Source organism: Panthera leo, chromosome B4 (assembly GCF_018350215.1).
Source record: "Panthera leo isolate Ple1 chromosome B4, P.leo_Ple1_pat1.1, whole genome shotgun sequence".
NCBI lineage: Eukaryota > Metazoa > Chordata > Mammalia > Carnivora > Felidae > Panthera > Panthera leo.
The window spans coordinates 24,755,165-24,773,794 of NC_056685.1; the positions used below are offsets into that span (position 1 = coordinate 24,755,165).

An 18,630-nucleotide genomic window follows, 5' to 3' on the forward strand; every position below is an offset into this window, starting at 1 on the left:
AGGGGAAACTGGGGATAAAAAACTACAAGGAAAGAAAGGAACAGAAGAAAGAAGCACTTAGGGGCTTAGCTCATTTTCTTTTCATCAAACCCTCATTGTCTCTCAAGTCCTCCCTCACCGCCATCATTATAGTTGAGGTATCACCTACATATGGGAACCTCCAGGCTCCACTCCCTCATCTTCGGCCCACAATAGAAGTCAAATGTCCCCCGCATTTATTAACTGACAAACATAAGTCTCTAAGTAGTGATGGAGACCAAAAATCTCCTTGGCATTCTCAACGTATGTTTTACATTTCAGTTTCCCAAAAATACCTTACATGATATTTGAGCCACAAAATTACTGTGCCATTTGCAAAATGTCTGGTTACGCATTTTTTTTATTCCAACCGGTGCTAACGTGTCTTAAGATACCACATATGGCTATCCTCTTAAGGCATTTGAATGTGAAATTATCATCCACAATACCATCATAAGAGAGGAATAAAGACAGATTACCTGGGGTTAAGAGGATGACTGACATACTGATGAGTGAGCATGCAACTAAAATCACCAGCAGGGCAATAGCAACTCCCTTCCAGTTTCTCTGTGGAGGGCTGTTACTTCCCAGTTCCTACCGAGATAGAAAAAATTAAAAAAGTTTCATAATTATACATGCTCCAAAAGAAATGTATTCATAAAGGAATGATTCACTGCATGGCACAATCACAGTTTGAAAGCTTATTAGCCTTTTCCTCTTCAGTAGCTCATTTATATATTATAAATGGCTATCTTTGGGCGGGGGGGAATCTTATTTCTCTAAGAGCTAAACCAACAGAGCCTGAGGCCTGCTGTCCAAAATGTAGATGGCGTTAAAATGCATCGACTATAAACCCTAGGACAATAGCCAAAGTACTCTGCAAAATAATTATGGAAATAAAGCACACCCACTTACGTTTTTTTTCTTACTACAATGGAACCTACAATAAAGATTTAGATACAAATATTTCCCAAGCACTGTGGACTACTTTTCTCACTGGATAGTGGGGGGAAAAGAGTAGAGATGCGAAATCATTCAAAATGCCCCATGCTGCAGAGCAGGGCACATCTGTCAACACAGCAGGTCTTTTTTAAACGGCTCCCCCACCACTCATAAAAGTTAACAGGATGCAGTAACTAAATTAAATGAGTGCTTCGATATCAATGGTTGACAGCATCCTCTCCCTAGGCAGCAGGCCTAATATTGGCAAGGAGGGAAGATGGATGTGGAAGGTATAAACTTGAGCATCTCTCACAATACATTGAATAAAGCTTTTCATTTTTCGGATGATGTGTGTTCTACCCTGTTGACTAGAAATATGTGAGCATAACTCACCAAAGCAAAGCAAACACCACACTGGCTTGAAATGAACGCCAGATTTTCTTTGCAATGAAGTTTATAAAACACTGAGTCTCTCATTTCTTTCTTCCTATGCCATCTCCCAGCTTCCCTTCCTCCTTCCCAACCAAGACTTCTTTATTGAAAACTCAGTAAGTTTTTTTTTTAAGACAAATGAAACAAAATGTAAAGGTATCCAGTTCACTAGGTGTGCACAGATCACTCAACAAGCTTCAGAGCAGCTCTGCTTTAAACAAAGATAAATAGGATAGCAAACGTTTAGTAAATTATAAATGGGTTCCTGTGACTCACAGATTAAAACATTGAGCACATTTTCATATAGTGATATTGGCTTCCAATTCTGCCATAAATACTTTGGATTTATATAAATGTAAGAAGAGAACATGTGTGAAAGGTATTTTGTTCTTGTTTTTCCCTTTCTCAGATCAACTGCTTTGTCTTTCAGTCTGATGAACCAAATCCAGCAGAGGTCAGTTCTATTATTTATTTATTTATTTATTTATTTATTTATTTATTTATTATTTATTTATTTATTATTTATTTATTTTTGAGGGGAGAGAAAGAGAGAGAGAACGAATGAGCAGGGGAGGGGCAGTGAGAGAGAGAAACAGAGAATCCAAAGCAGGCTCCACACTGTCAGCTCTAACCCATGAACCCTGAGATTATGACCTGAACCAAAGTCGGACACTCAACCAGGTGCTCTATTTTTTAATGACTCACTCTATACCTCTTTTCTATGCTTCTTAATGCTTGTTATCCAACACCCCTATCTCTCTTGCATTTTGGTTAGAATCTCCATTCATATTTGAACTGTGCAAGTCCACTTATACACAGACTTTTTTTAGTTTAGTAATGTAAATGCATTTTTTTCTCCCTTACGATTTTCTTAATAACTTTTTATTTTTGCAAGCCTACTTTATTGTTAAGAAGTGGGTGTATAAATAAATAAACATTAAAACATTTTTAAATATACCATTTTTAAAATGGTAAAACACATTTGAGTAAAAGTAAAACTTTTTTTTCTGTTCATAAAGTGATTCACATAAGAATGTGTGGCTCCTTTAAGATGACTCATCAATGCCCAAGGCATCTACTAGTCTGTTTAGGAACTGCAGACGTAATGAGCTCCTAATATAATTCTCCCCTTTCCATCCACCTTAGATTCTCTTACCGAGGCAATATTTATAAAACATGGTTTTACTTCTGCCACTTTATTACACAAAGTCCTTTAGTGTCCTAGTACCATCCAAATAATCAAAATGCAAATCAAAATTGAGCATAACACTTGTCTCTTGCCAAGCTCCAGTTTCCTCATCCAGCTTGATCCCTTTTGAGAAAGAACACAACCCCATACTACTCTGATAACCATTCGGCACAGACGCATCATATGCTTCAACCTTCACACCACCTTCCATCCTGATTCTTTCCCATCCAATCCCTTTCGCATGCCTCCGCTTATAGGCACTGTCCATCATTCAACATCCAGCACTAATGTCTCTTCTTTTGGGAATTTCACCTAATTATGCAAGCCAAATATGATTTCCCTTCCTCTGGAAAAAAAATGCCTAAAATACATTGTACTAATAGGCTGAATCCACCTCTACCACTGAATAGCTGTGAGATTGCAAAGATGCATCTTTCTGAGCCTTTTTTTGTTTTCTCTGAACAAATGGAGTAATAATGTAATTTTTAAATGTAAGAATTAAAACCAATTCTTCCAACAAAACTCTTACTGACAATAAAATTCACATGAAATGAACTACTTGGAATGTTCCTCCTCAACACACTTAACCTAGGTCACTCTGTCTCTACCTTCAAGTCTCATCTCAAATGATCCTTCCTGACCACTCACTCAAATAACATTACATATCCCTTCTATCCATTCCCTCCCCTTTCTTTTTCTTCACAGCACTATCATTTTAGGTATATCACAAGTCATATTTAATCATCTATCTATAGTAATATATCAAGCTATTTAAGAATATATAATGTGTTTAAATGTTTATTCTATCCTTCTCAGCCCTCCAGAATAGAAACATCATGGTGTCATTAATATAGTACATCTTGTTCTTTGCTATATCCCTAGCATTGTGAAAAGTGTTTGGCACATACTAGGTATGCCATAGATAATTCTAAAACAAATGAATGAATGATAGCAGCTATGATAAAGATAATGATGATGGTAGTGGTGGTGGTTCTGATGATAATGCTTAAAGCCGTATGTAAAAAGCCATCGTATCCCTGCCAAAGCTATTATCTGCTTAAAGTATCACATCTTAGACAACTTCAGATTTCTCAAGCCCCTGACTAATGTCTGGTTCTCTTAACAGATGCTTAGAAAATAATTGCCCAATTAATTAAGTGGTATAAATGGAAACCCAAAGGGGGATAGAGATACAGTGTCATTAGGTAAATATACATTAATAGCAAACTTTTAAAATGTAGCTACTTGCTAAAGATTAATTTGACTGAGATTACTTTTAACCTCATTTATCTGACGCTAGCTTTCTAAAATGCAGTTGCCAACCTTCAAGTTAACTTCTTCAGCAAACTTAATCATTTCTATTGCCATGGGAAGTGGTCCTCACTGGCTTTGCTTTTCAGTGACTTTCTACAAGCCGACACCTGAAACCAATTAAGTGTACTTGCCAGGCCCACAGAACAGGTATGGTGCCGTGTAGCCACCTGAGAAAACATGTTAAGGAGTTGGCAATGAGGTCATCTGGATGCTCTGGAGGCAGAACAGAGTCCGTGTTGGAAATCATATTCACAGAATAGGTTTGAGGGTACCTTCAAAGATATAAGGACAAACATGTAATAATCCATATAGGAGCTGCTTTTGTAAATTAGTTCTCCAGGGGACAGATGCATCAGTTGAAACATTTTTGTCCAATTGCAGATAATATTCAGTGCTGTGACTGTCAAGAGACAAGTTGGTACTAGAAAGGACCTGGATCTGTAACCTAGTTATTCACGTTATATCGACAGCCTATCTACTCATCACCTTCCAGAGAACAGTTGAGCTTATACGACAAGGTTGTCCACTAAATGCTTGGTTGACCTAAATCAAAATGCATATTTGTTCAAGTGCAGAGAAAAAAGTGCTGGAAATCATACATGAAAAAACATACAAAATTTATGTGTCATTTCATTTGCAAAATAAGGGGGGAAAGCCAAAGTGATCCTATCTTCTGGAAAAAGTAAAGAATAAGACAAATTTGAAGGCTTTTTTAAACTTATACTATTCCACTTGTCCTTTCCCTTAGACAACTACAACATATTCATTGCCATAAGCACCATGAGAAGAAATATGATTCCTTCAGATTATGATAGCTCAAAAAGTGACAACATTTAGAGAAAGATTCAAAGGGAGAATCAGAATATTGAATTATGTCTGTAGATTAGATGTCGGTGTGTTTTAATACAGATAGATTTTCTTCTACCACATGTCTACTTTCTGAGAACCACAGGGAAGATTCTTTAAAATATCTTTATTGCTATTTGAAAAGGAGAACTTCGATTTTCAGCCTTAGAGTATTAGTATTAAATACAGTGATTCTTAGCTTGGTTCTCAGTACAACCATACTAACCACCCAAAAACTCAACTCTTCACTTTTATTTTATCCCCTATATATACTTCTTTTATTGCTTCAAAACTCTGCTGCACTGAAGTCTTCACAAAATCAAAGTGTTAATGTTTTCTGACATTAGGGCGGAATAGGCACAATAGGGCTTCCTTCCCCCCATTCCTGTAGTCTTAGAGTGCTACACTATTAGGAAACAGAATGACCCTTTTCAGGTCCTGGACGTAGTCATTTTTGTTTAACCAGACTCCCATTCTTTCTCTTATACAAGTTCTGATGGAAGTGAACATTAAGATATACAGCTGGTTCCAACTGAGAGAATATGCAGGTTTGAGAACTTCTGTTCACGTCACTCCAAGAGTGAATCAAGCATCATGAAATTTTCTCCCAAAATGTCAATCTGTGTAGGGTCAGTAATCTCCACTTCCTCAGATCACAAAAGACATCAAAATACTTTGAGAAATCTAACCTTCTTAACATTCTGTTTCTCCTTTCTTCCTTTAATCCTAAATGTCTGAGTCTTCTTACCTGCAAATGGTCTGGCTCATTTCTAACTCCTTGTCATGCAACCAAAACATGACCCGAGGGGGGTATCCGAGGGGGGGGTTCCGGGGGGGTGGTGACAGGGGGTATGGGGGGTGGGGGGGTAGCAGGGGGGGCAGCGGCGGGGTGGGTAGCGGGGGGGGGGCGGGGGGGTAGTGGGGAGGGATAAAGGATTAGTATCCATACTCTATAAAGAATTTACCAAACTCAACACCTGAAAAACAAATAATCCAGGGAGGAAATGGGCAGAAGACATGAATAGACACTTTTCCAAAGAAGACATCCAGATGGCCAACAGGCACATGAAAGGATGTTCAACGTCGCTCATCATCAGGGAAATACAAATCAAAACCACATTGAGATACCACCTCACACCGGTCAGAGTAGATAAAATTAACAACTCAGGAAACAACAGATGTTGGTGAGGATGTGCAGAAATGGGAACTCTCTTGCACTGTCGGTGGGAATGCACGGTTGGTGCAGCTGCTCTGGAAAACAGTGTGGAGGTTCCTCAAAAAATTAAAAATAGAATTACCCTACAACCCAGGAATTGCACTACTAGGCATTTATCCAAGGGATACAGGAGTGCTGATTCATAGGGGCACATGTACCCCAATGTGTATAGCAGCACTATCAACAATTGCCATATTATGGAAAGAGCCCAAATGTCCATCAACTGATGAATGGGTAAAGAAGATGTGGTTTATATATACAATGGATATTTTTGATAAAAATCTGTTCTTTTAAAAAGTCTCTATGATTTCGCTTTTAAATGTTTATTTACTTATTTTTAAAATTTATTTTGAGAGAGAGCACGCACAAGTGGGGGAGGGGCAGAGGGAGAGGGGGAGAGAGAATCCCAAGCAGGGATTTGTCACCACAAACTCCAACATGGGGCTTGATCCCACAAACCATGAGAATGTGACCTGAGCCGAAATCAAGAGTTAGACGTTTAACCAACTGAGCCACCCAAGCACCCTGATATGCTGATTATTTTTTAAAAACTAGGGGAGGCAAACAAGGGATGGACTAAATGAGGGATGGGTATTAAGGAGGGCACTTGTGATGAGCACTGGGTGTTGTATGTAACTGATGAATCACTAAATTCTACTCCTGAAACCAATATTGCACTGTGTGTTAACCAGAATTTAAATGAAAACTTGACACACACACACACACACACACACACACACACACACACACTAAATAAATAAATAAATAAAATTGACACAGGTAAAGACAAAGGTATATAGAATACTTCTGGCAACCGAGAAACAATTACTGTTAATATTTGATTTACATGTATCTGTATCCGTTAATATATTTCCCTAGGTAATTTCATTCAAGTCCACAGTTTCAACTGTCCACTATCCACAGTTGACTCACAAATCTACATCTCTAGTCCAATAATTACCATCAAGTTCCAGATCTATATATCCATCTGCTTTGGTTTCAACATTTGCATGTTTCAAAAGCACTCAGCAAGATGAAAATCAAGTGCCTGGTCACTGCCCTCACTTGGTCCTTGTTCAGTGTCACCCATCTTAGGGAAGGGTCTCTCCTTCCATACAGTTCATCAGTCAAAATCTGAGGCCTCTGGCTTTTTTGAAGTTTATTTATTTTGAGAGAAAGAGAGAGGGTGTGTGAAAAGGGAGAGTGAGGGAGAGAGAGCGGCAGAGAGAGAATCCCAGGCAGGCTCTCTGACCAGCTGACTCTTCATTTATTCTGTAAATGCTAAACAATGTTAGATAAGAATGCTAAGGTTAAGCATGGGCACGTTACTTACTTAATCTAGATGCAAGCTAGGTTCAAAGAATTAGGTGACATGAATGAACCAGGTTGAGGGTGGTATCTCTCTAACAGTCTTCAAATCTGTGATTGTAAGATTTGTAAAACGAGAAAGAGAACATGACTGAACAAATATGATTATGGGAAAATTTTCCAACTACTAAGAAGTGTTTTGCTGACTATTCCAGACTTTTCAAAGTGCTGTAACTTCAACATTGGAAACCTCCTTTTGGGGTGCATAATAAACGTTCTGCTGTGTGTAATTTTAACTAGACTGGAGGATGCTTACACTTTCCAGATACCAGCTGTTGAAGCAGCAACTTTCAAATGAGTTTGCAGTACTGATTGAGCTTCCTACCTGAAGCAAGCAAAAACAAAACAGACAAATTACAATTTTAACATGATTTTCAAGACACAGAACTTCAGACAATGAAGGACAATGATCCCTGAAAACAAAACACGTTAGCCTAACACATGCCGAAGCTCACTGCCTTGAGAGAGTTTTCAGGCTACGACACAGGAGACATAAATTATTTAGATAGACTCCACCAGACTCCTTGAGTCGAGGTGACAAAACTGAGAGTCTGGTGAATTCAAGGCAGATAGAGATGACAGGTCAGTGTACAGGAGGGGAGAAAGCAGAACACAGAAAGAACCCTGGACATCTGCAGAGGGTCCCCTTTGGCTATTCAGCAGAGTAACAACCAATGCATACATGGAAAGAAGTCATCAAGGGAAAAAAATCTGAAAAGAGTAGAGGAAACACTGCCTGGTGCTCCCACAGCACGAGGGACAGTATCTATTCACATTAGCTAGGATAGAAAAACTCATAATTTGCCTTAGGCTGATCACCACTCTGGATTCATCCAATAATTCGTAAGAGCAAGATTAAAGGATCCAACTGTTTGTAAGTAACTTAACTATATCTCCAAACAAAGCATGAAAAGATAACTAGAGGCATAGAAGCTATTGTTTTAAAAACCAAATAGCACTTACAGAGATATAAATTATGTTAGACATGAACAATACTATGGACAGGAATAAACACATATTAGACATCACAAAACAAAAGACTGAAGTTTAACATTGGAAACCTGGGAGAAAACTTCAAGGGGGGAAATAACACAATTGCCCAAAGAGGCAGGGGAGAGGGACAGGAAAAAAAAATGGCCAAAATCTTCCTAAACTTAATGAAAACTATAATCCCACCGACCCAGGAAGGATCTGTCTAGGAAAGAAGAAATGGAAGTAAACTATTGTAATTTTCCTAAACTATATACGATGTGGTATAACACTAATGGAAGCTAGACTGTGATGTTCAACCCACAGACTATAAACCCTAAACCAACCACCACAATAGCAAAACTGACTACAGCAGAGGGGGAAAACACTAACCTGACTACATAATCTTTGAATGGATCAAGTTCCACAGCTTATAAAACAAGGCTGTAGAAGGTAAAGACTAACAAACACGTTGGCCTTTCTCTCCATGATACAATGGATTCTCAGATCAACAGCTGGACCTTTCCAAAATTTGCCCTGAAAATTTTAGAATCTTAATCTGCAGTCATTTTCTCTGCTGTGATCCCTGCCCACCCAATAGCAAAACTGACTATGTTGCTTCCTTAGACCTTGATCTTAGTGTTTAGCACTCTAAATTTGTCTTTCTTCCTTACACAGCCAGAACTGGGATTTATAGATTTATAGCACTTTACCAACTGCAAAGCTCTGAGGACAGCTTTTCTGATCTGCTTTTACCACAAAGCCTTAATCTCTTCATCAGAGTACCTGCTAAAGCAGCCTAACGTAAACAGTACGGACATGAAATGATTGAGGAACTTTGGTTTAGCAAGACTCCATTATTCCCATGTCAGTGGCTTTCCCTTGCCTCTGATGGTCATGCAAAGGATTTATTACTCAGTCTAGGAGGTGCTGTTTGTACTGTAGTCTGTGAGCATTGTCCACTGAGTAGTATAGACAGGAAGTTAGTTAAAAGTATTTTAAGTGGAAAAAAAGTACCGTTGGCTAGTGGCATTGGCGAAAGTTGTGTGAAGTACTGAGGAGAGATTCTGGGCCTCATGCTCCCCATTTGCTGCCACTTGCGGTGGAGTGAAGAATAACCTCAGTATAATTTGTATAGGGGACCACTTCTACTGGCATGCCACCTGCCTAAACTGTCATGTTGTATTGGAACGCAAAATACAGCAACAGTAATCATGCTAAATGCAGACACTTAGAGCTGACTATGTGCCGTGTACCCTTCTAAGTTGTTCATGTATTATTTCCTAATTTAATCTTCCCAACATCCCAGTGAGGTAGATACTATTATTATTTATTTGGAGATCACTTTTTTAAGGTTCTTTATTTTGAGAGAGAGGGAGAGAGATTGTGGGGAAGGTCTGGTAGGGAGAGAGAGAGAGAGAGAGAGAATTCCAAGCGGGCTCCTCGCTGTCCACGCAGAGCCTGATGTGGGGGTCAATCACATGACCCTGAGATCATGTCCTGAGCCGAAATCAAGAGCCAGACGCTGAACCGACTGAGCCACCCAGGTGCCCCAGTAGGTGCTGTTATTACCTTCATTTTACAGATGCAAACACTGAGACACGGAAGTTTTAGGTAGTTTGCTCAAGGTCATATAGCTCATCACCAGCAGAATTGGGAATTTAGATCCAGGCATACTGGCTTCTACTAAGATACTGCTTCTCAAACTGTTCCATGAAATATCTTGTTGTCACTGAAAACAGCATGTTCAGTTTTATGATCATGAGAATGGCAATGTCATTCACCCATGTGAATATTTGAAATCATAGTGGACACAACCCAAAAGTCCATCAACTGATGAATGAACAAGGGCCTTAGAATTTGGATTATTACAGTTTTATTCTGAATGACACTGGTGTTTAATAGCCTTACAGGGTCTCTGCAGACAGTGGGCCATTGGCATCTCAATAACAAGTGCTTCTGAAGCAAGGGATTCATTCAAAAGGACAAGAGCACCTGGACTGGGGATAATTATTTACTGTTTTTACAAGTTGACTTTCAACCAGGTCTCAAGGCCAAGAATTTAGTGCAACTAAATTATGTGTGTGAGCCTGATAACTAACATGTAAGTAAACTTTTTAATTTTTGAGATAGAGAAGGAGAGAGAGAGAGAGAGAGAGAGAGCGAGACAGAGAGAGAGAGCAGATGGGGAGGGGCAGAGAGAGAGGGAGAGAGAATCCCAAGCAAGCTCCGTCCTGTCTGTTGTTAGTTCAGAGTCCAATGTAGGACTTGAACCCAACCCACAAAACTTGAGATCCTGACCTGCGCTGACACCAAGAGCCAGATGCTTACCACCCAGGTGCCCTGAGTCTGCTGCTATTTCTATTCTCACTGTTCCCATCAATAATTGTACCAGGCAAGTAGTGCAAATTTGTATATTTACTTCCTAGTCCTATAAAGTACAAATGTCTTTCCTATTGAAGTATATTATTAAATTTAAGCATAACTATTTAAATTACTGTATCAACTTAGACTAGGATCCTGGTCCTTTATGCTAGCACAAATGCATATCACCCAAATATTATCACTTATGAGGAGATTCCTTTAGTCTTCATGGACTGATGTGCCCATGGATGTACCAGATTGCATTTATAATGCGGAGAAAGGTCTGCTTCTGCTTCTTCTGGCACCATTTTGTATTCAAAGTAAGGATGCATATGAGTCAGCTCTTGGCATTTTCCTTCAGTCTGGTATATAAGATGTGGGGCATTTGGGATATTTTGGCTCATGCTCATCTTATTTCTTTGGTCAATCCAAATATTTCTGGGAAGAAGTATTTTAACGCTTCTTACGGCACTATGTTTTCTGGAAGTCAACCTGCACTTTCATGGACTCTTAAAAATCAAATCACATGCTGTTTCTGGTGTTTGGAAGCATCTCTCAAAGACATTTGCTGATTACCATGTTAATGTCTAAAAAATGTTTTAGAGCTTTTTTCTATGAGTGTGTTACCTTAGCATTTGGGATTTAGATCTGTCTCCGATTCAAAGATCAAAGGATAATCATGGGAACTATTTTCTCAGGAAATTAGATTTTCCTGGCTGAGATAGCAATGAATCTGATTGTCAAGGAAAAGTCTACACATTAACAATATTCTAAAGGAGGAATAAAGAGTCTTTATCTGGGTATTTCAGAACACTGAGGGAAATAATTGTTTAAGGTGGGCCAGATTTTGGCAATGATTGTTTAAAATATTGAAAAAAGGAAGATAAAATTTTTATTTTTACTCCTTTATAACCACAAGATGGCACCATTTTCCCATTTTTTAAAGTTTGACACTGCTGTTTTTCATTTTTTACATTTTTTTCTAAGATTACAAGCTGTTGGGTGATGTTTGGTTATAACTTTCCCTCAAATATGGGCTCATAGATTATAAGACTTAGAGTTCCTGCATTAAATAAGAATTTGTAGGTAGAATAAGATTTGTGATTTTCATTGCTTGCAACAAAGCTTCAATGTGGAGGGGGTGACTAATGAATAAGGTGGAACACTGCAGTAATTTTGCTCACAAATGTTAAATTACAGAGTAGGTTTCAAACTTAAAGCCTCATATTGGCAATTTTATTAGCATTTTCTCATACAAACTCATATCTATGACTACAAACCAGCTACTAAAAAGCAATAAATACTAGAAATCTATTTACATGCTTCAGGATCTGGCTATATGTCTTGTCTTTGTTACCATAATTCTAATGCATTTAAGAGTTTGGATGGCCAAGACCAATAATCAAAGTGTATTGTATCTAATTGCTTCCTGCTAGCTTTTGTAGATTACCCAATAAATAAAATTGGGATTTCTCAAAATGCCTACAAAATAGATTTTGGCTAAACATTCCACAATCACATTTTCTATGATGTTGCTTTTAAAGCAACTTGAAGTTGTGGCATCCTTGTTAGACTCTAAGCCCTGGTGACCTTGGATAGGGCCCAGAAGATGGTGAGAAGGCATTGACAAAGCAGGTCTGTTATAATTGTTTTCCACATTAGTTTACAAGTGTTAGAACTGTTCCAAAGGACATAAAGCAGAAATGAAATTTTCTCATTCAACTGAAAAGTCCACAGATAACCTGGCTTCCAGGACAGTTGGATTCTGGGCTCAATATCATTAGGGCTTGACATCCAGCCCCTCCATGCTTCTTCTCTGCCTTGCACTGGGCTGCTTTATATGCAAGTTTCCCCGTCATGGCCACTGGGACTTAGAGTCTCCCTCTTCGTGGCAAAATGACTACATCAGTTCTAGACTCAGATGAGTTCAAGATTTAAGCCTAGCGGGAACACAAGACCCTTTACTGAGAGATCTGGGAATCACACATATGCCCACCCAAGAACCAAGCTCCATGGGGAGGGGAATGTGGATCTGAGACATATGGTCCACCAGTGGAGCAGTGGTAGAACCCACCCAGAGTACGTGGACTAGATTGAGGGAGGAGTAATCTCCAGACTGAAATAGGGGGCTGTTACAAGAATGGGTGCGGTGACAGGATCTTACTCTCGAACAGTCTTACATGGCCCTGAGCCTAAGGAAAAGCAGTACTGGGTGCAGAGGAGATCTATATGCTTCTGAATATATTTTGTGGAGGTATCAGTTAGACTTCTGCATACCTGTGTGTCCCCAAACTTGCTTACTTCCTGCCAAAAAAACCCTCACCTTTCCAGAATACCATTCTGTGTTCAGTATAATTTAAGTGCTAGATATTACCTCCTGGACTTTTAATGCTTTAATTCAAAAAATGACCAATAATATTAAATACTTCTGCGCATACCTGTATGACTTATTATGTTGTGAACTTATTATGTGGAATGTGTTTTATCCATCTCTGTGACTGATGTTAGTTCTCAATATATGTCGGTAAAATGAATGAAGGAATAATAAAGATTTAAAACTTAAGGGAGATGGGACCAGCAATTTGTGCTTTTCAGAGCTTGGCAACATCTGCCTCTTCTGACAAAGAATCCCTAATCTTCCTGCCTAATTATAGATCTTCAAATATTATAGCGTGGGGTGGTTAAGGCCAATACTGTAGCCCATATGTAAAAGTCACTACTGAAGTATTGTTTTGGTGCTTGTCAAATTGTATTTCCTTATCTGGGCCATGTTAAACCTTCTCAGTTATTTTGTTCATTCTTTAGAGGTAGTTGGGGACAATATTAGCTATTTACTACACTCTCAAAATAATTTGGGGCAGAACAGTATGTGTTCTTTGAGTTTTCCTTTTTTTCTGGATCAGAGGATGAACTAATAGCTTGTGCCAGAGAAAGAGAAAGGGCTGCATAGGTGAAATGTGATTACGTGCGATTACTGTCAATTGTGGGTATTTAATGGTCCAGTCCTGGTAAAGAGAGGAGAGGGAGTGAAGTGTGATTGGTTCCATTTAAGTAAGGTTAGATTAATGAGAAAGTGTCCAAACGTATCTAATTGAGAATAATAAATAATATCAGATATGGTCTATAATTTACTCAAAAGGTTTACAGAGGAGATAATGTTGCCCAAATATATACAAGGGCCATGTCATTTTTAAATTATATTTTCCTCAGCATACAAATGCTGTGATCCACTTAAGTGTGTGCATAATGAGAATTCACAAATGCTGTCAAGGCAAATGCTACAATGGTGTATGGAAGCCTCTTTGGTTACAGGGGTGGAATATACATGGTTGGAATTGCAGTGGGAGGGAAAGGAGTGTCTCTGGGCATTTTGCAAGTGAACGGGCATTGAGTAACCTAATTTGGGTTATGTGAGGAGAAGTCAGATATAAAGTGATCTTGGCCAGGAGTTCCCTGTCTGGCCCAAGGGTACGAGTTGGCTGAGAATACAGGCAGGATGAGAAGGAGGGTAAGAATGTCAGGTGTGCTTAGAGTTAAGCTCTCCTAGCAATGCTATTTGTAAGTGAGAGGCATACTGAAGGTGTTTGAGGAAAGAGAAGGAAGATATCTCAGGTCCCACCTGACTCTGTTAACATATTCTGGTTTAGCATACCATCCTGGGCCTACGGAAGACAAAGGAAGGGATCCCAGTGGGGAACCAGCTATCTTCCCGTTCTAAATGCTGTTGTAAAGTTGTTGTCTAGCTCTAGTTCTGGGAACTTCCTCTCCTCTCCCTCCCTTTACCACGAGTTTTCCTCCTCTTCGTCAGTCTGATCCCTTTTGGTTGTAAGTAACAGAAGCCCAGTGCAAACTATCTTAAGCAAAAGGGAATTTTATCAACTCATGAAACTTAAAAGTTCAGGACTTGAATGACTTCAGACAGTTACATATAGATGCTCCACTGTTGGCTCTGTTTTTCTTTGTATTGTCCTCATCCTCCTCCACATCTGTCCATGTTCCAGGAAAGCTTGCCCCAGCAGCACTAGATTTTCATGATATACACAGCCCTCAAACCAAAAGCCATTAGTCTCTCTCCTGGTATTCCTATAAAGGACCCTCATTGATTGATCTGGGTTATGTGCCCACTTGACTGGCAGCTGCGTAAGAATTATATGGACCATATAAGGTGCAATTACCAAAAGAAAAGGTTTATGGGCAGATTTTAAATGTAACCTGTGTCCACTAGATGTTCCTAGGAAAGTATCAAGACTACAGCATGGCCCCAGGCCAATGTTCCCAATGCAGTAGGAACTACATTACTAAATGCAGTGAAAATGCACAGCTTGTAATTATGGTTGAGGACTAGATCTAAGTCTGGAGATCTTCATCTTAGGAGGAAAGTCTCATGGAGAGAATTACATATGTGACCTGTTGTTACTCTCCAGTATTTCTTGTTCCGTTTACCTCTATGGGTGAGCATAATGGTGGGCAGGTTGAATTCAGAAAAATTTCTGGACTCAGAGCCTCCTAACCTAAAATCGATAGCTCTCCCTCTCCTTCTCCCTTTCTCTGTCTCTCCCTCCGTACCTCTTCCACCCAGTCACCAAATGTGACTGGATTTCCTTTGACCCATTGTATATGGTACTTTCTCAGAAGCCTGGAATGGAGGCATTCAACAGAAATCTTCAGTCTAAAATCTTTGTGCTCAAAGTGGGGCCTGGGGATGCTGCCTTGGACTGACGTGTGGTCACATAATTATGCTGATAACAAAAGCTCTAGATATAGCTACTAGTGTTGACTTTCATTAAGTTCCATCTCACAAAGTATAATGAGTGTTCTGTAGTGAGTGCCTGGGAGGATGGCTCTCACCAAATCTGGAAATGAATACGTGAAGAGGAGAGTTCTTCTGGGTAGAAGATTCCTGGTGCCAGGTGTGGGAAGCTTCTGTAGAGCTCAACAGCATAATGCAAAGATTAATTATATACTCGTATATTTTAGGCTTTCCAAGTCTATTTTGTAAAAGCTCAACCCACTATAGTAACATAATGACTGTGCTTTTCTTGTGGAAATCTTGGAAACAGACTAATAATACATTTTTCCACCTACAATGAAAACTAGGTCGCTTTAGTTCTGCGAGAATCGAATCTGGGTTATTGCAAGTCTCACACTGACATTTTCTACGCTATTTTGGACAGCATCCTCAGAATATTTAACATTTACTTTGACAGCAAAACGGTGGAAAGAAAGGTTCTGATTGAGTGGTTATGAACCAAAAAGCAGAAGAAGAAGCCTGGCTTTTAAACATAATTTTTTAGCCTGTAAATCCCCTTGTGGGTCTTAAGGAAATGAGATAGGGCGTATTCCATTAACCTCACCTCCAGAGTCAGAAGTGACAGCATTTTACCCTCTGACCACAACCGCCCATTATTCCAGATCACATGGTCATCACTTTCCAGCACTTTGAACCTCACTGGCTCTGACAGGTTCCTCACGCTCTGTTCCTCCCAGTGCACCAGCCTCTCCTTTTACCATCCCAAGCTTTGATTTCTCTCTTGTCAGTGGCCAATCCCTCCACTTGTATTTTGGATTCCATCTTCCTGTTCTTTTCTCCAGTTCTTTATGGTATGAATAACTCCTTCTCTATCTTGTAACTTCAGTCTCTACTCACGGAATCCTCCTGGTAGCTTTTTAAATATGTTAAAGACTCCCTCATTAAAATAACTATATTTGGTTCTCATACACCGTTCCAGCTATCCTTCTGTATCTCTCTCCTCCACACTCAAACTCCTTCAGAGATGATTTGAAGTCACAGCATTCATTTTCTCACCTTCCACGTACTGCCCAATCCATTCCCATTTAGCCTCTGCCTCAATAGAAGTATTCTCAATACTTGTTGCTGAAGTCACCAGTTTTTAGATTTCATATATAAGTGAGATCATGCAGTATTTGTCTTTCTCTGACTTATTTCACTTAGCATAGTGCCCTCAAGTCTCATCCGTCATGGCAGAGGGAAAGGTTTGTTCCTTTTTATGGCTGAATAATTTTCCATTTTATACTTATACCACATTTTCTTCATCCACTCATCCATTAATGGATACTTAGGTTGTTTCCATATCTCAGCTATTATAAATAATGCTTCAATAAACAAGGGGGTGTATCTATCTTTTCAAATTACTGTTCTTGTTTTCTTTAGATAAATACCCAGAAGTGGAATTACTGGGTCATATGGTAGTTCTGTTTTTAATTTTTAATTTTTTTTTTAATGCGGAATGACAAATGCATACTGTTTTCCACAGCGACTGCACCAATGTACATTCCCACCAACAGTACACAGGGGTTCCCTTTTCTCCACATCCTCCCTAACATTCGTTGTCTCTTGTCTTCTTGTTCATAGCCATTCTAACAGATGTGAGATGATAGGTTTCTCACTGTGGCTTTGACTTGCATTTCCCTAGTGATAAGTGGTGTTGAACTTCTTTTCATGTACCTGTTGGTCATCTGTATGTCTTCTTTGGAAAAATGTCTATTCAGTGCCTCTGTTCATTTTAAAATCAGACTATTTCTTGTTTTGTTTTATTATTGAGTTATATGAGATCTTTATGTATTTTGGATGTCCCCCCTGACTGCCCCAAGTCCTATTTGTACGTTCCCTTTTCACTGACTGGTACCACCGATCATTGAACGTGCTAGCTTATCTCTCATCCTATGTATCACTGAATTCTGAAATTTTTACCTCCTGAAAATCTTTTGACTTCTTCTGTCAGTTTCTACCCTAATCTGAGGGAGTACCATTTTTTTTATGTGGTGTATTACCTTGGCCTTAAAAGTGGCCTTCTTGCATGCCATCCGACCTTTACCCTGGCAGAATAACCCTTTCAAATATAAATCTGATACCACTCCTTAGATAAGACATTTCAGAAATTCCCCTGCACAACCTCTCTAGCCAGTGTCTCTCTTGCCACAGAGCCTTCTCACATGCTGTTCCTTCTTTCTGGGTCACTCTTCTACCCCAACACTGCTTACCAAGGTGGCTTCTCTCTACCCACAATACAGGCTTAAGCTTCACCTCCTTGAGTCTGCCTTCCTGGACCTCACTGCATCTCTCTTTCTTGGCCTTTATCACTGACAATTTGACGTTTGTTTTTATTACTGTTGTTAGCCAGTAATGCCTGTCTTCCCTACTGGACTCCAGCTCCACGAGGTAGTGGTTTAGGTCTGTTTTTTGCCAATTATTATTACTGTAGTCCCAAACAAGAGAATATAAAAGGAGCTCAGTATTTATTAGATGAAAGATGGCTTATATTACTTTACAACATATTTTTTCTATCTAAAAGAAAGCTGCGTGTCATTGTTGTTCAGTTTGGTCTGTCTTGAGTGTCATTGTGAAATGACCAGCAGAAATTGTGATGGGCAAACACGAAAGGGAGTGTGGCTAGCTACTGTGAATGTCCTTTTAGAGGAGTTTGTGGGTATAATAGCCCAATTTCTCAAGTATCAATTGTTGCTTCCACTTTCTCTCCTGTATAGCCAAAGAAAAAACCAGACTAAATGGAATAAGTTAATTTAGACACTTTCAGATGAAGTCTCACACTATTCCTGGGATGGGCTACCATTATGGGATAGTTAACATGATCTAAGATCGGCTATGGATATGAGCAGTTGGTTTTCTTCCCTACACATTGGGAAGCATGTTGAAGTTTCAAGGAGTGTTACCAGAAAAAAAAATCTTGTTTGCCTACCTAAAAGCCATTCTTACCTCTTCTCTTGATGTAGAGCCCTTTCATTGCAGTGTGTGGTCCCAACTCATGTGACTTGAGAAAGATCATACTATCCACGTCCCGGGGAATAAATTCTAATTGATCTAAGCCAGTTGTTGCGATCCAATTTTGCTGGTCAGTTATTGAATCGGATGTGGGCATGCCACTGCATTTGTGCCCAGTGAGACGTGAGAAGTCTTCGGTTCTTGGGGAAAAGGCTCTTCACTCGTTATAAG

General features: G+C 39.4%; 2 protein-coding genes across 2 annotated transcripts in view; one reads left to right on the forward strand and one right to left on the reverse strand.

Annotated features, from left to right (window-relative positions):
- Positions 1 to 5,224, forward strand: part of ANKRD26 (ankyrin repeat domain 26) — a 137,134-nt gene extending 131,910 nt beyond the window's left edge. The window contains exons 36-37 of the transcript XR_006204607.1: positions 1,802 to 1,846; positions 4,277 to 5,224. The gene's annotated coding sequence lies outside the window, so the exon portion shown is untranslated. The remainder of the gene's footprint in view (positions 1 to 1,801; positions 1,847 to 4,276) is intronic.
- PTCHD3 (patched domain containing 3) overlaps positions 1 to 18,630 on the reverse strand; it is a 78,004-nt gene that overhangs the window by 27,947 nt on the left and 31,427 nt on the right. The window contains 1 exon segment of the mRNA XM_042945192.1: positions 498 to 612. Coding sequence (XP_042801126.1) covers positions 599 to 612 — 14 coding nt within the window. The 3' untranslated portion in view covers positions 498 to 598.